The sequence below is a fragment of the Merops nubicus genome, unplaced genomic scaffold (assembly GCF_000691845.1).
Source record: "Merops nubicus isolate BGI_N331 unplaced genomic scaffold, ASM69184v1 scaffold44286, whole genome shotgun sequence".
Taxonomy (NCBI): Eukaryota; Metazoa; Chordata; class Aves; order Coraciiformes; family Meropidae; genus Merops; species Merops nubicus.
The window spans coordinates 17,146-42,697 of NW_008615244.1; the positions used below are offsets into that span (position 1 = coordinate 17,146).

Here is a 25,552-nt window from a genome sequence, read left to right on the forward strand (position 1 = left end):
ACCCTATGTCAGAAAGCAAGACAATACCAGACATTCTATCTATTAAATCTCAACTAAAATGCTTAAGCATCACATTTACAAGTTTCATACTACCCCTTTCAGACCTGCTGTCAAAGATGATCATCTGAAAAGGATATGATCAGCTAAGCTTTAATGTGTGCTTATGTTTGATTTTCTTTTCCTCATTTTTTTGCTTTGAATATCAGACTTATTTTAGTCACTGCAAAGCAGTGCAGCTATAAAGAATATGTGGATTTGATCTGGCAGCCTGGAAAGAAAGACAGATGAGATAATATGTCATTAAAATTATTACATAAATCAGACATGCTTTATGGTGTACTCAATTATTATGTCACAGCAGTTAAGACTACTTATTCTTTCCTTTAAACAGCATGGATGGATTTTTAACAATCAAGAGCTCTATAATTGCAAGGACAGACCTCATAAAGACACAAAATTCAGTTTCCAAGATGTTTTAATTAAATCCCAAGTCCAAAAAGTCTCCACAACAAAGCAGACAGGAAGAACATTAGCTGGAAATACAAAGCTCAATGACACTAATACCAGAGATGAACCTATACTCCTTTAATAGCTGAAAAACAGGCCTTTGTTCCTGTTGTTTAGAATCCGTCTCCGGTTTCAGGATCATCTCTGATAAATATTAGTACTTTCTCCTAATTAACCTTACATTTTCCAAACTGTAAGTGTGCACACAAAGGAAGCAAGAACCAATAACTGAGAATACATGTAACAGTTTGTACTGTTGTGGGGGATTGGGTTGGAATATCATGAAAATTACTCCCTCTGAATTATCAAGAGATTTTTTTTCCCAGCATGTTTTAAAATGAAATACAAACGTCCTCAAGTGTTTCTCAACTTTGACCTATGTCTCAGGTAATACCCAAATAATTTATGTATAGAAAAGAGTCATTCCCACTGCAGATCTGTCAGCCTTCTCACATGCTCTCATTTCAGGAGGAAAGCGCTAATCTTAGTTACCATTTTAAAGCTATTACACTTTTTAAGTAACGGTTTGAAATCATGAAGTCAGAGTAAAAATTTTAACAGAACATTCATATGCTCAAGTCTTTTACCAATTCATCATTTTTCCATTCCAGTAATCTAAATATTGCAAGATGAATTCTAACTCTTGAGCAGTGTTGACAGGGCTTTCTTCTGTATTTTGCTTACACCACGCCACTGCTTTCAGATGTTTCTAGCTCCACTGTTTGTAAAGTGAAAACGAGATTCCTACTGTACCATTAATTGCTAATCTGACACTGAAACAGTGAATTCATTGCCATGGTGATGGGATTGAGAACTTCTGTATAACTCCACTCCCCCAACAGGTACAGTAATAAGCTGTTGGTTCTTTAGGCAAAAGACGTGAATCTGTTGGATAAAAGCTTCATTCTCTGCCTGTAATCAGTAACTTGAGGGCCTTCTGTAGGTTCTGCACAGCAGTGCTCACATCTTCATATTGCAAAGCACTGCCAGCATATTTGCAATATTTCTGAGCTCTTGCAAAGTCCTCTGGAGTCAAACGGACTTCCCCTGCAAAAAAAAAGTATTACAAAGTTACTATGCAGGAAATCTGACTAACGCTCCCTTTCAAGTGACTTCTATGTTTTAATTACATTTGTGGTAATATGAAAATCTGATTAATAATTGTGGTAATATTACAAAGACCAAGCTATGGTGTTTCTTCCATTCACCTTTCTTTCCATTCATATAATGCTTAACTTCTTTGCTGCTGACATTTGAAAAATACAAGAGGACCTTTCTAAATGCTGGTATTTGTATGACCCAGTGCCTTTCAAAGGTAAGTCAATACCTTTGAGAAAGATCTGCTCTTCATCTGAGGCAGCAAAGGAGAGCTTTTTAATGACAGTAAGTTAGCTGTAATCATATTACAACCTGCAAGAAACAAGGACAGTGTTTTTTGTGTTTACAGTATAATTACTTTGCTCTCTTCTTCAGGAGTAACACATAGTTAGAAAATGTTCCCTCTCAACTGGAACAGCCTTTCAAAATGTAGAAGCTGGTTTGTTTTTGCAGATTTTTGTATTTCTGTTATAGCCAAGTAATGTTTATGCTTCCAATTTTATGTGAGGTGACTGAAAACAAGATAGATCAGATTAAATGTGCTGATTTTTGTAATACTGGAGAACAACAGCAAAAAATATTCTTATAATTAAGTGTTATTTATTAATCAGAATATTTTCGTGACCTAAGTTCAACCACTGGGAATTCTGTAATGCTCAAATACATGCATTCAGTCTTCTAGTAAGCACAGTAGGGACCTATGCCTGCCCTAACCGCCAGAAAACTTAGTATGTGAATAGTATCACTGATGTGTGTGTAAAATAAAGCACAGTTACATTACTGTCCCTGCTCCTTCCACCCACAAATTCACTGGGAGTTTTAAGGCTAAACCCTTGCCACTCCAATAGCCTATGTATAAATTATAAAACCTTCACTCGTGTTCTTTCAGAGCAACTTAACTTGTAAAAGACTGATTTTTATGGTAACGGATAAATAAACATATGCAATACTAAAGAATTTGTATTTAATAGGTTTCTCACACAGAATTTTACAAGCAATGAACAGATTTCACAGATTAAGAAAAAATGCCTTTTAAAATGCACCGTGAATTTTATATAAAAATTAGTTAAATAACGATTGGGCTTTCTCATTTCAAGCAACGCCATGAATATACTTAAACCAATTTTTTTATGGTATGATTTCAGTTAGCTGGACCCCTTTCTTTCAAATAAAACTGTTGTTAGCAATACTGTGAGAATGTTTACTAAAGAATCTCATTTCTTATCAGAAAATGTCTATTATATTTGCTTTTCCTCTCCCCAGTCTTATTATTTAAGAACAGCTTTTGAACAAATAAAACGGAAAACCTGGGAATATTAAAAACTAGGCTGGCCTGCTGGTTTTCAAAACAACCTTACCCCAACAAAAAGCAGAAAGGTAGGTGCTCTTAACATTAATTTCATCAATTTAAAAAATATACTTTAAGAAGTCTACTTATTTTCCCTTCAATAAATAAATAAACACAACCACAAAATAACTGTTGACGACTGAGGCACACGGCAAGTTGGTGGGCGCATTATCATTGAAACATATTATTAGTTTACTGCCAAGTAAATGAAGCCACATGAAACCTCTTCAAATACATACACATGTGAGTAAATACACACGAGTGAGTGCATAAACACGGGCACAAAATTAAGTTATTTTGTAACCTAGAGTCACAGACTAAAAGCAGCTGGGGTTAATCTGAGACCACTTTACTGAACGTCTTTAAGAAATTAAAAGACCAAGTTCCCCTCAAAGTGGCTTTACATTATGATGCCAAAAGAAACTATAAAATTGTTCTTTAAAAACTAGCCAAGGCATCAGTCCAGTATTCAACTAATTTATTGGAAGAAAGCCTAAATTCACCAGTCTAATCTTATTTTTACAGTATGTGCTCTATTAATGTTTTGCTGGCATAAAGCCTTAATTATGAAATCTACTTCAGATGCTATTATGACATAACTTGAGAGGAAAAAGTTAATTTTAATTTTATAAACCAAAGTTTACACAGTAAGGGTGTTGATCTTTTGATGTGCTCAGTAGCCTCAGTTCTTACTGAAGTTGGCACCTCACAATGGACATGCAGAATAGAAATAAAACAGCTTTGTGTTCTTAAGCTTTCAAAAGAATGTGAAACAGCTACAATGCCTGTACTTACACCAAAGGTATAACCACAAAAGTTAGTAACTGACTTCCATTTACACATTCTAAGGGTTAAGCAGCTTTGCAGAAAAGGACCTAGAGGTCCTGGTGGACACCAATTTGTCCCCAAGCCAACAATCTGCCCTTGGGGGGAAGAGGGCTGATGGCATCCTGGGGAGCATCGGGGGAGCACTGCCAGCAGCTGGAGGGAGGTTGATCCTTCCCCTTTATTCAGCACTAGTGAGGCCACACCTCAGTTCTGTACTCAGCTCTGGTTTCCTCAGTACTAGAGACTGATAGCCTGACGTGAGTCCAGCAAAGGGCCACAAAGATGATCTAAGAGACTGGAGCTCCTCTCATACGAGGAGAAATTGAGAGAGCTGGGACTGTTCAGTCTGGAGAAGAGAAGGTTCAGGGGGATCTCATCAATGTGTGTAAATACCTGAAGGGAGGGTGTATAGGGGACAGAGCCAAGCTCTTCACAGTGGGGTCCAGTGACAGGACCTGAGGTGGTGGGCACAAACTAAAAGACAAGAGGGTCCTGTCTGAACACAAGGAAACACTTTTTACTGTGAGTGTGATCAAGCACTGGCACAGGCTGCCCAGGCAGGTTGTGGACTCTCCGTCCCTGGACAGATTTAAAAGCCATCTGTTGAATTAAGCAACATGTTTAATCAAACTTCTCTCTTCAGTGCTGGAAATTAAACCATGTGGAGAGTGCAGGCGCAGAGGGAGACACAAAGGGCACGGTCCTGAGCAACTTGTTTTACAGGATCCTTGCTTGAGCACAAGGGGTTGGACTAGACGACCTCCAGAGGTCCCCTTCCAACCTCAACCATCCTGTGATTCTGAGCACTAAAATACCCCAACAACACTGAGATGGCAAAAAGTATACCGTATTTATCCTGCTCCCACGTTCATCTGAAATTATTAGCACAGTAATAAATATAATTACTGAAATGTGACAGACTTGGGATGCATAACATCCACCATGATCCTTTTAGTTTAAGAGGAACACAAAGTGAAAACCAAAAGCCTATTTTCACTAGAGATGCTGAAGATAGTGTTGGGAAAAAAGGTGTTTTAGAATGAAAACAATGTGCATTTTACAAGATGTATCCTCTACTTCCTGGTATCCTTTTCTATCCATCGGATGTTTTTCTTTTTTATGAAGTTGCCCAAATACAATGCAGTTGATTTAATAAGATTTTAATAATGCCATCTGGCGTACAAAAACTGTGGTGGCAAAGGTAACTGAAATGACTTTTTCAAAACAAGATGCTCTTTTTCCTCATTAAAGCACTTAAGATATACAAAATTTTATGTGATCAAAGATTTCTTCTTAAGATCATAAGATCACATAAAATAGCCAATTATTATTTCTACTTTGTGTGTAGAAAAAAATCACATCATACACACAACTAGAATGGACAATTAGTTTCTTTATACTATGCCACCTGTGGAAGGGAGCACACGGTAATGTAAGATTCTGTAAAAACTCTGTCTAGCACAGCTATGAATGCATTTAGTGTTACCAGGATCTAGGGGTAATAAATTCTTTAAGCAAACTACGCCAGAGAAATACACACACCCATTAAACAAAGTTGCTGCGTAGCTCTACATTCTGTTGTCAGAGACATTGACCACTGCTTCATTTCATAAGCTTTGACACTTTCAAAAGTCAATGTTAAACTCTGAAACCTGTTCCCACAGGACAGGACAATTATTGAAGGGTTCTTGATGAGTAAAATGAAAGGAACACTGTTACTTTAACTTAAATTTCTCTTGATAAAATATTTTACTCTTCTCCATCAAAAGCTTCTCTCCCATAATAGCATTAATCAAAGTGTTTCTCCCATGTTATGGGAAGGAAAGAAAATATGTAATTTATTTTAAAAATATACATTTGATCTTACTACCAGAAAGAGTCTTGCAGGAATATGTGGAATATCCTGTTTGGCTATGGCTATGCTAGTACATTCAACAGTGCCAGGGAATGTGTCTCAGCACTCAAATTTGACTGTCTACACTGTCAAACTGCTGGAACAGACTCCAGTATGGTTTTGGCCCATGCAAACTAGCAGTTTCCCAAACAATTCCTGGGCATGACTTGTGGTCAGAGACCATTCAATACTGGCAGCCTTCACAAACTACCTTTTTTTAGAAGGTTTAAAAGTTTAATAGTATGGATGCAAGTGTTCTGACCCAGCTGTTCTCAGTGTCAAATATTTACAAGCATATTTAATTTACTAGCATAGACACAGATATTGTGTCTAAATTGTGGAGCAAGCGTACTTTGCACTGTGCTAGCTCTGTGGATCTACTGGAGGGCAACACTGATCACTTCGTCCTGTCCAAAGGCAACGTCAGTTCCACAGGAAGGGCACATATCAAAGTCTAATCTCAATACACCGCCGAGATCTAGCCTGAGTTTATAAGTTGCAGTTCAGGAACTGGGGAGGGTTTCTGGGTCCCTCAGTTTAGTACATCCATTGTGAGATAAAGGCATTTCTAAACCTACCCACATATCAGGGAACTAGGCTACTGTGGAACAGCACTGTTGGCATAAAAAGGTCTCCTCAGCAGTATGTGGAGAAGAATGCTATCTGCCGCTACTCTCACACGTATAGCGGAAGGGAGGATGCTCTGGGCAATGACCAGGCATGCATGACAGGATGGTGACAGGCAAGGACAAATATTTTTCCATTTTTCCACTGCTCTCAAGGTTCTTAGTTGCACGCATACAAACAAAACTGTTACTGTATCTCTGCTCACTGATGTATCCCGTATACCCTCTCAAACTGCTGCACAACTGACTGTGTTTCCTAAGCTTTCACAACAGAGGATCTGTGTGAGCAGCATCACATCTTTGGGTACACTTCTGCCAAACACTCTAAGAGCATAACACCAAGCTGCTACAAGACCCAAACCTGTAGTGACACAACAGATGTGCAGAGGAATGCAGACATGCAGGTTAGGTCAAGTTAGAGACTTCTCACTCTGTTTAGCAAGGGTCTTAATTACATTATAGTAATTCCAATTACGTATTCTCACAAAGAGGGTACCTTAATGTGCTCAATTCCTTTTTATTTATGTTTATGTACTTAAATCAGGTTATCACAGGTAAGTTGCTACGGGAAGCAACGCACTGATACTACCCAGATATTGAATAATGTGTTGAATGAAGAATTTTAATACTTAATGAAGAACTAAAATTAAAATAAAAGTTGTGACATTTTTGACAGCTATAATTAAACATTCAAACCAAAAAACCATATGATTAAAACTTTCAGAGCAGTTTCAAAAAGCCTATTAGAATGACTACCTAGAGTATCATAAGCTGGTTAAATGTGAAAGCTTTGCTGCAGTCTTATGATAACAGACTACAATCAAGCTAAACACTGAGTTTCTATTATAGCATTCCATTGAATGAAAAATGATTTTTCAGTAAAGCTGGTATTTTATATCAGAAACCTTAAACAAGCTAAAATAGCTAACTAAATATTTGTAAGTTACAATGAACAGGAATACCTAAACTCCATGGTCATTCCAGGCAACATTTGACTGTATCTAGTACTGGAACTTTACATATACTATCAGTTTTCCCTGGCGAGGATAAACTGTAGGGTAGAATGTGAACAGATTTCATAATAGAACTTCTAGATCTACTCTCACTCAACATCCATGTTATATTGCCAACAAAAATCTGATTATTCCAAACAGACTCTATTCCATAGACAGAAGTTTCCTAGAAAACAGTTAAGAATTTGTCCAAATGTACTTCACTGTTCAAATGAGAATCTTGGATGATTCCACCTTTATCATCAGTCACTACTCTTTCACAGGCCATGGTTTCCCCAAGGTTAGCATTTGTGTGTGCATTTCAAAGCATGACATATGCAAGCAGACATAAAATACATGTAATACAGGTTATCAGGGCTTTTAACATCAAAGAAAGATGGCATTTTAAAATATAAAAGCCCTGATTAAATGTGCCATCAAAATTACATAATTAGCAGTACACCTTATAAATTATTTCATTTCTACAAACACTACTTATACAATCAACAGGCACATGTAATGATTATGCTGAAACAAAAAATGCCACTGGAATGTTGTGATTATTTAATGAAATGAATAAATAACTTATGTCCTGACCCTGCAGAAGAAATTTTAAGTAAAGGGAACATGTATTAATTGCCCAAACTATACTTTAGCAAGGCCACCGTGAATACAGGCTTTGCTAAGTATATCCAAACATCATCCGAGAAGTAAAACCATAAATAATAAAAAGCCTAATATAATGCTAGCTCATTGGTTCAAAAAATTCAGATAGACACTACTCATACACTGTAGCAAAACTTTCATAAACTATTAAACTTTTAGCAGCACAACATTTAGATGAAGTCCATTCTTTTCAAAATTTCTGAATTAGTAGCATTCAGATAACAACAAAATTATTTCTCAAACTTCTTACTTCAGTGCAGGGTAGACACACAAGAGACAGCACGTCCATGTACAGACAATACAAATGCTACCACCTTACCTGCAGACTGAGCACTGTAAAGGGACGGATCGACTAGAGGAATATTCTGAGCAGCAGGCTGAATGGTGTTACTTGTCACTCCTGCAAATCAAGGCAAAAAAATTGGACATTGTATACTTTTATTTATAGACTTTGAAAGTAAGCAGACAAAATAAGCAATAGAACAGGTAAACCTAATGACTCAGTGATTTTTACATTAAGCAGCTGATAGCTTCTCAGTTCTGAAAGTTTGGAACAGTTTTGTAACAGTACAGTATTTCACAGAAATTTCATTTCAAGCATTACAAAAATAAGAAAATACTAATCCAAATGACTTTGATATTAGAGTATTGACGAAAACCTGCTAAAGAAGAGTAGGAGTAAACTTTTATATCTGAAGTTTAAATTATGCCTTTTAACATCAGAGAGAGTCTTCATTATTCCATTTTTAAAGACCCACACCTGCCATCTCACACTTGTGAACTATCACTTTGCTAATTCCTTCAAAAACAATTTGTAAATTTGAGAACAGAAATCAAACTAGATTTAAAAGGGAAGTGGTGATGCTAGAAGAAACAGCACCTTATGCCGTGCAGCATTCTTGTGTCTGTGTTCACACTTTAGACACACTCATTTGCACTAATCCAACACTGTATTTTTGCAGCATGTACAGAACATACCAGACTAACATGAAGTTATTTCTACAAAATCTGCTATGTAAGATGGTATAATGACTTTTATAAATCATCTCTTACTTCATGGAAGGACTAACGGGGTTAAAACTATGCAGTGCAAAGAATTCATGCATTCCAAACAAGGTACAGATTCCATAATTTTACATCTGGTAGAAACAAAGAGCTAAACATTTACCTTGGCTGAATGTAGAAAACAACACTGTCCCCCTCCCAGATCCAAAACCCCCCACCTATCTGAAGGATTTCCCTTTGATAAAGCTGCAAAAAAAGAGCATCCTGTACTTTTCATAGGGTGAAGGATTTTTAAAATGAGAAAGTGAAAGAAGAGTAGAGGCTGACAAAAACTTCTCATACCTCCTTTAATACACAAATGTATCTGAACAACCAAATGATCAACAGGATTAAAACCAAGAGCTTTTAATTTTTTTAGTCTTATTAATAATCAATATAAAAACGTAACATGAGGTGAAAAAGTTGTATTCAGAAATCATTTAATACTTTTTTTTTTTAACTGCAGCAACTGGGAGGAACTTTGGATTTTTAAGAACTTGGGTTTGGTTCAAAAATGACACAGAATAAGGAGTATGTATAAGGAGGAGTATGTAGGAGCCAATATGTTTAGCAGTAGGGACAAAATTTCCATTAACAACATTGTTTGAGGTCAATCACACTGAAGTGTGCTTGCATAGGAAAAGGAGCATAAACCAGATAGAAATGAAGCATGAACGGTGTATCAGGCATGATTGTTAGTGTTTTTGTAACAGTTTCAACATAATGTTGGGTATGTTTCCACACAAGGAACAGCAGCTCATCTGCACAGGGAAAGCTAAATATGAAATAATGTCATTTCACCTATCCACTGAAAGATTCAGATACTGCTTTGCAGTATAGATGTTGCAATGCATGATTCTAGAGATGAGAAAAACATTCTGTCTGCAGGCACACTCACTCTTTTCAGTCCACATCTCTCTTCTGGCAAAGTTCTCCAAAATATGAATTATGGGTTTAAAAAAAAAACCAAACATAAAAACCATTTCTGATGGCATTCTTATAATGCAAAATTATGAAGTCCTTCTGCCACAGAATACCTATATTATTTTACTTTATATGTAATGGAAAGAGGGCTAGAATTTGCCTCTCAATAAGGCATGAACATTTTGGGCGTGATTCAGACATACCTGTGTTATGAGGTACTTCAGCTGGAGTGTTGGCCGGTGCATGGGCACCTGGCGGTATATGGATGACAGTGTAATTACTAGTTGGTACGTTGTTAGCTTCATCTGTAGATGATGATGCTGGTTGAGTTGTTCCAACATGGAGAGAAGATGACCCTGCTTCTTCCCTTTCAACATCTGCTAAGAAGACAGCAAACAGGGGTTACTGAAACTCTTCTGTACAAACACTTGAAAATTTAGGCTTTCTTTCAAAAACTTCCTTTCAAATTTTTCGTAGTAGAAAAATTGCTACCACAGCGTGACATAAAACATTTATCAGTCCAAACCACCTATGATTGATTTGACAAAGGAAAAAGCAGCATACCAAAGGATAAAGATTTAGAAACTCAAATACTTTAAAAGATATTTTCTGTTTAAACTGAAGGATCACCTCATTACTAGTCTGAATATAAGCAAATTATCTCATTAGTACAATCCCTTATACCTCCATGTACGGCATCCACCGTAGTTGAACAAGATACCATAAACAAGTTATATTTTAATATATACATGACCCAAAATATGGAAAACTATCTGCCATACAAACACTTAATAAAAAGACAGAGAGTGCCAATCCTTCCACCCCCATAGCAATTAAACCACAAGTAAAAACAAAGAAGGAAAACTTTGGGAAAGTAATAGCAAACAAAATTCAGCTTAGCCAAGTCATAGCTGTAGAGTGCACAGAGCACCATACCATAGCACGTACCAAGAACATATACATATTATTTTTCAATCTAGTCATGTTGTTAAGATTCTGGTCTAGTTTATTCAATGTTTCTTTGATGGCTAATTTTATTATGCTAATGACCTAGTCAATTTAGAATATGGTTGATTTCTGCTCCTTAATTTTAATTTTAAAAAAAGCTAATTTTCTTTTACTGTGTATGTGCTCATCTGTCTCAATAATATCAAGAGGCACGAGCACAGTTTTGGGAATGGCTTAGTTAACAGCCAGTTCTTTAAAGAGAGCAAAATGGGCATGGCAGCACAACCCTTGTATGTGTCCAGAGCTGGCAAAAGAGAGGTTCTGCATGAAATCCACACTGATCTTCAACTATGCAAGATTAAGTGTTATGCAAACACCCCTACTGCTTAATAATTAAACAGACTACTAGTGCAAATCTAAGATTTTTTTTCCCATGTAAGATCCTCTTCCCCCCCGAAAAAGTTCAGGTACTATCTTTACTAAAATTCACTAAATATCTTCTAACTCACCCTACTATTCACTACAAAAGGCTATAATGTGGAGTAATCAGTTAATCAACAGTATTGTTGTTAGGATATCTTTACTGGACTTTAATAGATACACAATTAAAGAATATATTTTTATTTTATACTGCAAAGTTGTAGTAGTATACTTTCCTTCAGAACATCCAAGTACTAATAAACAAATTCACAAATCCCTCAAATTAGCAGCCTAATATCAAGAATTTATTTAAAAGTATTAAAAAGCAAAGAAACCCAGAAGTAAAGTTCTGCTAGGGACGTCAAACACTGCTACCAAAATTTAATATAAAAATATAGACCATGGTAAAATTTTTGAATGTTATTCTTGTGAAAATTACTTTCACTTGCTGCAACCAGTAATTCAGCTGTGGTTTTAGGAAGCTACTTCTGATATATGCAAACAAACATCTGGCAGACTTCTGGAAGGCAAAAGGTATCTTAAAGTGCCAGATTTTTCCTTTGCTGTATTTTTTGCTAGTAGCTCATACTGCAATATCATGCGGCTAACAGGCATGGAAGTAAAATTAAATGTGTTAAAACTGGCAAAAACAACAGGTGAGATTCAAAAGTAAATATCAGATATGCTGCCTTTCAAATAATAACATAATGGTAGGAATAAGCCATTTGTTGAATGCTGTATTATTTGTGTTTTAGTTCACACCTAAAAATACTTCAAAACAGTTTCAGAAAATAAAAATTAGCTTAACAAAATCCAGAGACTTACTATATGTATCATTAGTGAAATAGTTACGCACAACACTCCTCAAGCTGTCTGAAGGTAAGGCTGCCCAAGTTTGCTTGTAATACTGTTACCAATTACAGCTTGGTCAAATTGTAGCCGTAAAGTTGGCTTTTCCATGTTGGATGTCTGCCTGAAGCTAGTATTTTGGAAAAGCTTTTGTGAAAATTAGGCCACTTTTGAGAATGAGGGAGAGGCAGAAAACATACTTTCATTGTACTTAGTGTCTCAACTAAGAGAAATTACCTGCAAGTTCTTGCCCAGATTTAAATCGTGAATGAATTTATTACTTTATTCTGCCCCCTGCAGCATCCTGTTGTCCTTATCTGGCTCTTCACTCCCATTCTCATTTCTCTCTCGCTGCACCAGGACTTCATATCCCATACCTGCAACCCCTTGCCCCGTACTTCTGTCTGTCTTGCACTACCACCCAATCTTCTCCCCAAGATATTCCCAGTTTCAGCTTCAAACTTTGTCACTACACAGTCCATGGTCTCTAGTCACTCCTGTGCAAGTGCAAGGCTGTAGTCCACACTGGCCAGGAAGGTATATGAACTCCAATGGTTGAAGTATGGCAATGTTATGAACAAACAAAAAGAATCAAACAAACAAACGCGTTAGAAGCGCTGACCACCCTTAATAAAAATGCCTGTAAGAGGCAAATTCACAAAAAGGCGATACCCTTCTTAATCAGGTATATGTATCAGAAGATGAAGCTCAACTGCTTGATTTGTTCATTATACACTTGGCAAATGTTAAACTGTATTAAACGTGAAAGTAAGTTTGTTTAAATTAACTCTTCTTAGGTGTTTTAAGTGCCCAAATGCCATCAAAGCATTTTAACTGTTCTTTTTGCAAAGTAAATATTTAAAATATTCTTTATCAGAGATGAAAGTATTAGACCCATTTTGAGATATCTGCTTGCAGTATTTGTGAATAGTTTTAACAGTAGTGCTAAATAAAAGGAACTCAAGTTGATGGAAAAGAACACTTAAGTCAACAAACTGTTGTTAAGTTTTGTGGTTAGAACAGCCATAATGTTATTTAAAACCCAAACTTTTCGAGGGAATAGGAACAAATGATAGAAAAAGTAGAGAATTTCTTGCAAAGCAGTAATAATCTAGAATTTAAAGCTCCTTGCAATTTGCTTAAGGATACTGAAATACTGGGCTGTGAAACAGTGACACAATTGTTTTTCACATAGTGTCAATTCCAGCAAGGTTTCTTGTCCTGGAGTCTCATCAGCCTTTGTGCTCAGATCCCAGCATGATGAATCCATGAATCCATGTACTCTTTAGATTTTCCTCAGAACTACAGAATACTCAAGGCTGATACTCCTGGCCTCATAACCAACTGTCCAAGGATATCTTCATATAAATAGAGGAGTCTCAAGACTTAATGGCATTCCCCTGTCTAGTGTAGAAATTATGACTTAACTTGAGCAGCTCATAGCACTAAATCTAAAATTAGCAAAATTTTTCTTTTAAAGGAGACCAGACTCCTCCAATTCTCTGGACTCCTATTTTTTAAGGAGTCCAAAGAATTAAAATGCTAATCTATTAACTTTTATTTAAACATTTTCTAATTCTTCTGCACTGTTTCTCTTTCGCTTGAGATGTTGGTAAAAGATGTATAATGTAAAGTTCTACTGGAACTCTGCTTTTTAATACACCCTCCCCCCGCAAATTGAGAAATGGATTCAAAAAATCCATCAACTATTCATAGATTCTTGTTTCTACTACTTAGGACTATAAAGGTTTCCTGTAATTCTACAATATAAATGTAGAATACATATCATAGATTGCAATGAAAGTTGTGGCATTTAATCTATTTTACTACGGGTATACCATGACCATTTAGGAACTTTTTCACAGTTGAAATTACATTTTTAGATTTTTTTCCATTAGTACAAAATCTTGTTAAGTGACCTAGAGCTACTGTTCAGTGACCTCTATGGGTACTCTAGGACTTGTATTCCAACTGTACTAATAAAAAAAGCATGTCATTTTAAGGTTTCCATGGTGGCATCCTAACAAAAGCATCCATAAATCCAACAGCAGAACTGCATAAAGCATGCCTATGTTACTGTAAAAACATCTCAAAAGTTACAGTATGGTTTTCAAGAATCACAAAGAAAATATCACTTTGGAAAAAAATGGTAATTTGTCAAGCTACAGAGACCTAATTTCATTCTGTTTAAACAGACTTTTTCCATTTGCAAGGGGAGGAAGAAAATGAGCAAGCAGAAATGAATGGGGAAGGTTCAGTCATACATTCAAACAATGCTGCTATTCTTCTTATGATGCACAAAGCAAGAATTGATACTTTCCTGATTCTTCTAAGAAAAAAAAAATCATTTGCATGAAATTTTTGTCTGTCCTCTGTAAACCATTATGGACACCTACACTACAGAGTTAATTCCTAAAAATAAATGTCAAAAATATTTTTCAATTAATTGCTCATATATAAAATAAACATGAGAAATTCTCTTTCTAAATGAAATACAATTTACCATACAAAATAAAAAGATATGGCCAAATTATAGATGTTGCAGGACCCCTATCAATATGTACATTAAAATTTTGGCTTATAGCATTTGTGTGCCTTTTAAGTAGCATGTAGACATAACTTGGTAATGAAAGCAACAGTCTTCACAAATTCCCACTACTGCTTGTCATGACCTGCAGTGAATAGTAAGGATTTGAATAAAGTCTGAATTTTGCTTTCCCTCCCATAACAGTTTCTCTTGCAGCCTTGAGCAAGTCAGTTACTTTGCCTCCACATTAAAGTGTCTGTTACCACTTCACTATGCATGTCCAAGAAGTCTTGCATAGTTCTTCTCTGAACTCTCCCATTAAGTATAGTTTAAGACAGCAGTAAGAACTCTTCCTGGACCCACTTTACATCACCTTGTAAAGGCATTTTCTCCAGTTCACATTTGGAAGACAATAGAAAACTCTCATACTTCAAGCAACATCCTTTTTTCTAACAACAGTAGGCTTGGAAGAGTACGGCTGCCTGTCTTCTGCTTCCTTATACTGTCTGATAAAGCTGGTAAGCTAGACAGATTGTATTCATGCTACTTTGTTACTTTTTATCTTCTGCTGCACATTTGCCTTCTGCTAAACAATCATCTAGAGGCTACCAGGTGGAGTAGGATGTAAGGTAAGTCTACCTTACTGGAAGAACTGCCAACATTAATCTTTCTATAAATAGTAGGTCATGCCCATTCTCCTTTCTCTTCACAATAAACAGGAAAGAAGCCAGAGGAGAAGACAGTTTTCTAATATTTTGCCACATTTAAAATTCAGTCATTGTGCAGCCTATTCATAATGCATTTGAAATTACAGGTTCAGGCTTCAAAATCCATTCAAGACCCAGGTAAAGACCCCAGATGTGAATAAATGGAAACAAATAAATAGCTCTGTGTGTATATATATATCTGTGCATGCGCACATGCAAATATATGGATTAAATATATGACTACATATGTTCATAAAACTTTATGTAGCAACCTCTACAAGGCAGCTCTACAAGTTAGATATAAGCCACACTCTATAAGTCAGTTTCATCTCTTTTGCATTGTAGATTTCTTTATTGATCCTTTTTATTACAAAAAATTGTATTACTAAACTCAAGCTTAAGAGATAAATGAGCATCAACTTAAGTGACATTTATTCAAGCAGCAAAGTGTTGTATACTAGCTCAAAGGAAAACAAATAATTTCATGTTCTTAGTTGTCTTATTAGGTATGTGAAGAATTATACGTAGAGGTTACTGTCATTGTGCAGAATTAGTCTGTTTTAATTTGCACAACAAAAATAACCAGTTTCAAAGCCATCCTATTTCCATAAGGGATTCACTATTAAAATATGTATTTCAAGTTTCTGCACTGACTGGAGAGAGAAACAAAGACCCTTTATTAAAGAAACTTACTAGTATCAACAGCAACTTGTGAAATGCAAAAAAGTTAAACATTCATAAAGCATCAAGCATTGAAAACCTCCAAACAATGGGAAAAAAAAAGTCTGAAAATACTTTAAAAGTTAACAATTACATACAATTTCTATTTGGATATACTTCAGAAATTAATAATTTTTGCATATATTTTGCTTTTATCAATAACTGAAAATCATGATCATTTTATATACAGACCAGCAATAGTATCATCTGTTTCAGCAGTTTAACCAAAAAAATTTTGTATGTGATTTCATTTGACTTCACAAAAAATTGCACTTATCTGTGAAGTATGGATCTGTACTTTAGAAACAGAGTAAAATTTATGAAGTTTAGAAATAATATGGCTGCTCTGGTTTTGTTTAGTTATTTTTAGTAAAAATACACATAATGAAATGTCTTCTGTCCACAGAATAGATTAGGATGTGATCTATGTGCTCTTGTAAGAGAGAGTCTGCTTAGTATATGTTCTGTTACTTTGAGGTACTTCTAGCTACTTTTTAGTAGCTTTTAGCTACTTTGCTAGCTTGCGTCTGCTCACAGTGGTGGTGTCTCTTTTTAAAAAGCTCTAAATAAGAAAGGTTTGGATGCCCCTAATGTTTCTTAAAGAGCTAGGACTTCTAAATTAACAGCAGAGTTTAGATAGGTCTCACTGCATTCAATAGAAGATAGTAAAATTTACAGTTAGGGAGTTTTAAAACAACCTGTTGTGATAAACACTCATTTTGGTTAAGTGGGTGTCCTTAGAAACCACCTCTTTCGAACAGTTAAGGAGATAACTTCAAGGAATCCTGCACAGGAATGTCAGGTAGCCAATAGAACATGGAAGTAACTAAAAACATGAGGAAAAGAGGGATGAGCAGAAAACTGCAGGAAATCCAATCTAAAAAGAGTAGGCCCTAAAACTGTTTTGAAAACCACATTATTATAGGAAGTGGTTGTCTCACAATTATGTGTTTGCTTTGAAGCTGAATTTAGTTACAATCAATCCACTTTTGACTTCTTTTTCACTTCTGTGAGAGGATAAATGGGCAAAAGTAAAAAAACTCCACAAAACAGATTTAAAAGGACTGTGGGTAGCGTTAAAAAAAATGCATGATTCTGGCCTAAAGGTGACAATGCCTTCTCAGAGAGTATCTGTATTAAAAATTTAAAATAATAATCTCTACTACAGAAGGAGGGAAAAAAATAATTAAATACGTCAAATAGTAAGGTCCAACAAAAATAAGACTAGGAGAAGCAGAAAAGAAAAAGCAGAAGGTGGCCCACCATGAATGGAACACTAAACATGGAAGCTGTGCTTCCTGTGGAGTGCTCCCTGAAGAACTGCATACCACCACTTTGATTCTGGCCCAGCCCTCTGCTCTTCTAAAAAGAAAAGGGAAACACATACCGAAGGTCTCTCCTTCCATTCCAATAGGCCCAGGCTGAGGAGTCTCTCCATTCTTCAAGCAGTTATGGATGTATGCCGCCTTCCACCTGGCGTACTTCCTGTGCTGGGCATTCTGGGGAAGGGAAAAGGCCAGCCATTTTAACCACTCCCTTCTGCAAATCAGTGCACTCAAAACAGAAATGGAAGCAGGTTTTTCACCCTTACATTATAAAACTGAACTGCTTTCTCTGCTACCATTTGACAGCCCTTTGAACAACACATGAAATTAACAGGTGAATTAAAAAATATATATATGTAAAGAACAGGTCTTAGGACCTCAACATGAAATGAAAATGTGGAGATCTTCAATTAGTAGAGTAATGTCACAAAAAGGAAAGGAATTATGCTGGGACCATCTAGAGTGAAAGAGAGAGCACTGTGTAGTAATTACTAATGTGAAATAACAAAGAAAACTTCTGATTTCCATAACCTAAGATGATTATTTGCTGCAGATTTAAATAACTGAATCTTAAATGCTACTCCTACTGAATAATAATATAAAATCTTTTCCTACTGTATTATATTAAATTTTAAAAATTTATTTAAAATCATGGATACAGAAAGGTTTGCAGATTAATGTAGTGCACGTGATATTTGAGGACATACAATATTTTGATTTAATACCTTCACAGCATAGATAAATACCAGATGATGGAGTTTAGCAATACATAAACTACCTGCAGAGCAAGCGGTTATAATAATGACTTTAAATGAACTGTTAATGACAAGTTTAACAGTTCAGTTATTAGAAAAAATATTAATACTTCTCAAAAAATTACTATATTGACAATCAATATAATCTTTTGACAACTCTCATCCTCTGAAATTGCATCAATACGAAGCAATAGCAGCAAGAAGTGGATCTTCTGCTTGCCTTTCTGATTCCATTTCCACAGTAACAGTTTAAAACTGAAAGAAATGTGGTAGTAAAGTCAGTATTTAAAGAAAATCAACACGATTTTTCACTACTTTCCTTTTCTGGAAGAAAAGAATTGAGGAAAAGCTTTTCACCTTGCTTTTCATAAATTCCTATTTTCATAAAACATGAGTGATTGAAATAAATGTCAGAATCTATTGTGAGATTTTCCAACTCATTTTTTAAAATACACTTTAGCCTTCTTAGGTACAACTTTAATATATCAAAACGTGAAATGAAGATTGGTCACTTTTGCATCTCCTGGGACTGTTACAATAGTGCCAGGAAGAGCTCCCAACTGTTACGAGAAATCTTAAACTGATTATGCAAATCAACTACTTTGTCAAAAGCTGTAAGATACATAACCAGTTCTGACAGTTATGAGGTAATATATTTCAAGGAACAAGGCTGAATATAAACAGAGATGAAAAATGTGGAACGATCAGACAGAATAATTTGGCCAAGTGAACAATGCAGGTTGATGGTGTGCTTCACAACAATATCATCACTTCCAAGTTAATGGTGAACTTAAGTTTTCAGAGTTCACAGGTAAATTGGTTTGGAATCAGATGTAGCTAGAATAATCTCTCTTTAAAAGTCCTGACTGAAATGACCTTCCCAGGTTTTTGACAATTAATAACACAAAACTCAAAATTGTACTTCACAAAGTCTATTGCACTGTCTTCTAGAACAGGGTAGACTGACAGTATAATGGATATCTCCAGCAAGCTCCCTTGCTCATATTTAATACATTTTTATCTACCAGGAAGCTCATGCAGTCCAGGTTAAAGATAAGTCTTCATTTTCACAAATAAAATGTTCCTCCCAAAAAAATGCCTATCCTGATGACACATTTATTAAAATGCATTCACTGTACCTCAGAAAGGAAAAGTACAATTGGAAAGCATGTCTTTCTGTTAAATACTTTCTTTTCATAATCATTCCTGGCCAGGTAATGTTTCAGATTCTTTTATGATTCACAAATACACTAGAAGCCCCAAAATGCAGAGATACACATCCACAATATGGTACTTTTAGAAACGAGCATCACACAAGATTTAACAACCCATACATCTCCTCACTGTACTAATATCACTATTATTTCTTGATAACCTGTGAAAATGATGTTGTATCAGGTGTCTGTATCCAGGCACTGGCAATGGGGGCATGGCAGGAGTGGTATTTGTGAGGAGGGGCCAGGGCTGCCCTTTACTGAACACAGCCAGCTCCAGCAGACCCACCACAGGACAAAGCTGAGCCCCTCAATCAGGCTGGTGGTACTCCGTGTATTTAAGAATGGCCCAAAAAACCCTCCACCTAAACACTGAACTGAGAGAGCAGAAGGGGACAAAGTGTTTGATGTGTGTCATTATGCATCATGCCTGCAAACTCTATTGATCCAGAACCGAGAACCTAAATGTTGTTTGAACTGTTATTATTTGATTTTGTAGAGGATGTCAGGGTCCCCAAAAGCAGTTTTAAGAGAACACATGAAAGTGCAATCTTACTTGTGCCTCTTGATAGACGAAAATTGTAGACTAGAATAGTCTCAGGCTATGGAACATGTAGAAAGATCTATCTTTAATATCTATACTTACATTCCTCCTTGTCATAGTATACAAGAAGTGCATCACTACCAAAACCATTCTTTTACTTTCCTTCCAACAGTAGCCACAGCAACTGTATTTTAAACAGCAAACGCCTGCACGTTAGGCACACTTACCAGATCAGGGATTTACATACAGGATGTCAAGTCTGTGAATTCCAAGCAGGCCATGAAATAGATCGAGACCAATACAACCACAGGCTTGTTATGGGCCTGCAAACCAGCAGAACTTTTGGTTTCTAAGGCACTTTTACTAGTGTAAGCATGGAAGCCTATAACACTCAAGCATGTGAGAAAAAATATATTTGTAGGTTACCTGTGTGGACTTAGGTGTCTGGAAACATATTCAGCACTTAGGTGATCAGCACTTGCTGATTTTGTTTCAGATTGTTTAGTATTGCTGTTGCTTCTTATTTATTTTGCAGCTATTTCAACCTTCCTTTAACAAGACTTGAAACTTGTCTTCATGAGTCAGTAGTAGTTTTTGCTATTTTTGTTTTCCTCTGCCAGAAGTTATCAGCTTTGCCGTCACATTTTCAAACTGAGCTACTCATTCAGTTAATTTATCAAGGAAATCTCACTTTTGATTTTCAGAACAAGGAACACTTTATTAAAAGTACCTGTTCCTCTATACCAGATGTTAATTATTCTGTTAGACATGAATAACAGGGAGCAGCTGACCATGCACTTAATAGGAAAGTTTGTTTTAAAACAGACCAAGAAATTATTCTGGTGTTCTTTAATAAAAGTAATCATGACCTTGTTTAGCTAATTCTGGAATACTTATTTGATTATAAGATTACCTGCGATAAAGATCACTTTTTAGATACTTTAGTAGATAATTTTTTTCATTAAAACATTCATGTCCTAATGGCCAAGGAACAAGCCATTTTTAATGAAGTAAATTCACATTCTCCCAACTTAACATATCACCTTTTTAAAAGTGGGTTTTGTTACAAACCAAAAAATATCTATTCAGACTAGACTTACACACGATTCCAACTCAAGCAGTAGCACTGAAGTTCTTGCTTGCAGGGTGAAAAAAGTGAAGGTGTAAAAAGACAGGAACCTTGCATCATTTTCTCCTATAATCGTTCTTACTTGCTCAATGTAATGCTCTATGACCCACAGCAATAATCAGACTTCGAATTCCTAACTGATACTTAGGGTCATGATGCATCTTCAAAGTTGTCTAACATTTCACATATAATTTACTTGAAATACTTAGCACAATTCCTTATGACTTACTAACATATATTAGACTACACAATTAGAACCTATGTTCTTTGAAGTTTATACTCACACTTTATAAAAAAAAACTTTACAGAACTAAACCATTAAATTGTGCCTGTGCTTGGAAAAGCACTAAGATAATAATACACAGATATCTCTTAACACTTACCTCTTCAGAGAGCTCCCCAAATACTGTTAGAACGTCTATCAGGAGACTTGCAGTATAAAAAGACTTTATCATGTTTCTGTAAAAAAGAAAAAGATTCCACAAACTTGGTGATGTCAGTCTCTCAGGATCAAATTTTACAAGTTGGCATTTTAGATCATACTGGCTTATTTCAAGACAATCACTGCTAATTTATTTTCTTTTAATCTGATCTTACAGAACTTACTTCACAATGTTTAAACGTAGCAATGTATTGTCTAGTCTCCTAACTAGTATGCAGGAAGTTTTCAGTATTTTTTAAAGCCAGTCACGTGTTCTGCACTGCGTTTCTAGTTTGGAATGTTCAATGCATCCTATAGTATCTTAAAAAAAGCCATCAGCGTAATTGCTGTGTATCAAATCACATAATGCATCATAACTATTTTAATATCACTGGACAGCAGAAACTATAGCATGTTTGACATGACACCAGAAACTATAACATGCTTGACGTCAAGCTCAGTATTAGCCTGGGGTTTTAGAAGGCTTGCCAGTTGGTGAGCAATCTCTTAAAAGAACATGAGGAGGATACCAGTTAATGTGTGAAGTTAGAGGCAAACAAGTACTAACAAACTGAGTTTTCTGAGAGAGAAATGAATGCATTAAAACCCAATTCTTTTTCCAGTCTAATTAAAGTGAGCTTGGATTTTCTAATTTCCTGACCAGTATCTTAATTCAGATAAAAACCCCAAAGATTTTCACCTACTTATGAAACTTCCCAGCTCTGTCTTCATTGTCTGCATATAAAAACATTTTCAAAGCATAATTCTCCACATGAGCAGAACCAACGATTTCCTGAGTAATTGCTTCATTATCACCAAACTGTTTTTTCATCTGAAAAAAAGTTGCAAAAATACATTACCTTATTAGACTAATAATTCTGCAATCTAATTCAAGAACAAGCTACTAATTTAGACAAAGTCAAGTAGAATTTAAAAAAGAAACAACATACAGTTCAATTATTTTACATATCTCCAGCTTCTAACATACAAAATGCTAAATACTAAAAGCAGCATTTCTCTTTCTAAAGAGAAAGTACTTTCTTTTGGAGAGAGAAGTATTACGAATAAGTAGCCCTGAATACTGTCCTCAATCACAAAGTACTTAAAAACACAACCAAACAACAAACCAAAACAACAACAAAATTAAAAACAAATACAGTTACAATATTGTGAATGAATAGTCAGAGACATTTTTCCCCTTACAAAGAACAAGCACTCTGAGACCTGTGTCAGGATTCAACAGTTTAATTGATGAAGTAATGCATGCTTTATGAAGGTATTGTAGGTCAGAGTGATCACGTATCTTCTCTTTTAAGGTTATTGCACTGCAGTTCATTACAATTTTTCAAAGCACCTGAACCCTACCTTGACCAGTCTAGTGATCTACGAATTTACTGTAATTTTCAGTGTAAGCAGTGTACTGCAATTCAAAGACCTCTTTTCAAAGTCGTTAGAGAAAAGAATCCTCAGGTTTCCTAATAAAAATCAGTAAAGCAAATAAGCCTCTAACAGTTACAACAGGTGGATTTATAGCTTCTGAATAGGCTTACTGTTTGCCCATAAGGAAATCTCAGGTTATCCTTAGAGAACAAAAACAGGAACACTGCATGATACTAACCTTCAGCCTTTATTTTGCCAAAAGATGTAAAAACAATCTCTGAACAGCAGTTACTTTTCACTGTGCGTGTGAAGAAAATTTAATCATACAGGCTGCATTTCCATATTTTTAGACTGCTGCCAACTTTTTAATACAGAGAATGTTGCCAGAAAAGTTAACTGATTTCAGTAGTGAAATATAAACTTTCCAAATAGAACCTTAAATTAGAAGACTTTTGTCAAGACGCACACTCTATGCAATTTTTAAAAAGTACTTATTTTAAAGTGTTTTCTTCTAAGTGTATTGCAATTTACAAGTTGCAAGATACAACTGAAACAACAAAGCTGAAGAAGAAAGTTATTTGTTTATATATACATATTTCACCAGCCTATATATACACCTTACAATCAGAAAATAACTTATTACTATACTTATCTGCTGTTCATTGCGGATGATTTCAAATGCACAAATGACACTCAGTGACACACACTTCTAAAAATGTTACAGTTAACCAAGTTTTTTATTTTTGAAACTACCCTTCACATAATCTCTGATTCAGCACAACAGTACTGATGTCTTAAATCAATAATTAAAAAATTTTACCTAAACTCATGCAAATTTGGTTTAATTTTACTAATATCGTTTAAATGAAACAGCTACTTACCAGAGACAAAAAACAACACAATCATATGCAAAATTTTTTTTTGGATGGAAACATTAACTTTGGATACAAAATCACTATATTTATTTACTCCACATATTTGGATTATGAAGTTTCTTGCAATGAACACATTTGGTAATTTCCACATATATCCACAATGTTTTATTCTTTGCTACTATACAGGACAGGACTGTTTGTAAGCTTCTGTCTTAACCTCTAAAATAATGAGTTAAGACACCACACAAACTGTGAGAAACATTTAGTGCAGACCTGTAGCACCCCTTTGTGCCCTCTGCTGGTTAAATGCAGACTGAAAATAAGTGCTATTAAATTACTGCAAGGGTCCAACTAGACAATTTAGTCTGCAAAATGCTGTATTAGATCTGCTTGGAAATGCTCCCTCCATCCTTCCACCAGCTGGCTATGTAGAAAGAACTTCAATACCTGGGTACCAACTGTCACACAGACAATTATCAGCAACTGAAAGATGCAAACATGGGGTTTTGCTGCTTTTCCAGTCATTCCAAATTTGAAACTGAACACTGCAGACAGATTAGTTGCTGCAGTACCCCATGAGATCAAACAAATTTTAACAATCCTCAAGAAATTTAGAGCAAATCTTCAGTTTCGTCACCTCTCCTGCCACCTTTTGATGAAATAACACATCAAGAAGTCACTGCACACTCAATCTATTGCTAAATTTATTGCTAAATTTTAGCAATTTATTGCTAAAAATCAGACATAAAACATAGCAAGAAAAAAAAAAAACATATGAAAAAAGACAGGTTGTTCAATGTTTCATTTTTTTTTTTCTGAAAACTTGAAGGCTGTTCCACTAGTTTGATGCAAACTCTTCAGGCATTGCTACGGCTAGATTTTGGATGGAATCATTAATACTGAACACAAAAAAAGAACTACTACTTCATTTTTAATGCTAATCTCTACTTTCAAATGAGCACTTAAACCTTAAAATCCACACTACTTGCTTGGAGACTACTGAAAACAGCATTGTCTGAACACAAACACGGACCCTTAAACTGATCATCTGCACAAATCTTTACCACACATCTTTGTTCAACTCTGTTCTATTTAAGGTTGTTTGTTCTTTAATACTATCAGATCTACTCAAAAGAGCATGGCATAGCTATCTCTTACCCACACAATTAAGGCTGTGCTTAGAAAGTTTCACAGTATAAAATCCTGGACCTCTAACAGAGTATACGATCAAAAGTATCTTTATCTTTCAGAGAATGTCTTAAAAAACTCCCCAAGTAGAACAGTTTAGGTCAAAAATTTCAAAAGCACCCAGGGACTAGGTTAGCTAGAGTAGTCCTAGAGTAGTGAAAGTAACTCTCACAGACTTGTAGGAATCGAAGACAAATCAATAAAAAGTCTTCCAGAACTCCTGTATTTATATAATGAATTATGACTTCATTATGAGTCTTATGACATGAGAATATGTATGAATGAAGTATCGTACTTCACATTCTCTAATCGAAATCATATGGCAAATATGTGCTATGAAGATTTCAGTAACATTTGTGCATGCACACATATAAACATCCATATACACATACAGCTTTATCTCCTTTCAATTCTACGGTCAATTTACTACATACAACTTAAATTCAGACAGTATGCCTGCATACAGAATAGCTGCATCAATGACTGATGACAGAGCCAATACAGTACTTGCAGAAGCTTAAAAAAAAATATAAAGTAACATCATGAATAATTTCACAGGAGAGCAACAAATTCTACTTACAGCTTCCAACTGATCCATAAGTTTGGATAAAAATTTTCGGCAT

The 25,552-nt window shown here is 35.5% G+C and overlaps 1 protein-coding gene across 1 annotated transcript; it reads right to left on the reverse strand.

Moving 5' to 3' along the window:
- Positions 1–1,393: 1,393 nt before the first annotated feature.
- On the reverse strand, positions 1,394–25,551 carry VTA1 (vesicle (multivesicular body) trafficking 1; the record flags this gene model as incomplete). The annotated part of the gene is made up of 7 exons (XM_008942454.1): positions 1,394–1,554; positions 8,279–8,359; positions 10,131–10,304; positions 17,486–17,597; positions 21,449–21,524; positions 22,191–22,318; positions 25,510–25,551. Coding segments are annotated over 7 exons (759 nt in total), but the record flags the coding sequence as incomplete, so codon positions are not given.
- Position 25,552: the final 1 nt, after the last annotated feature.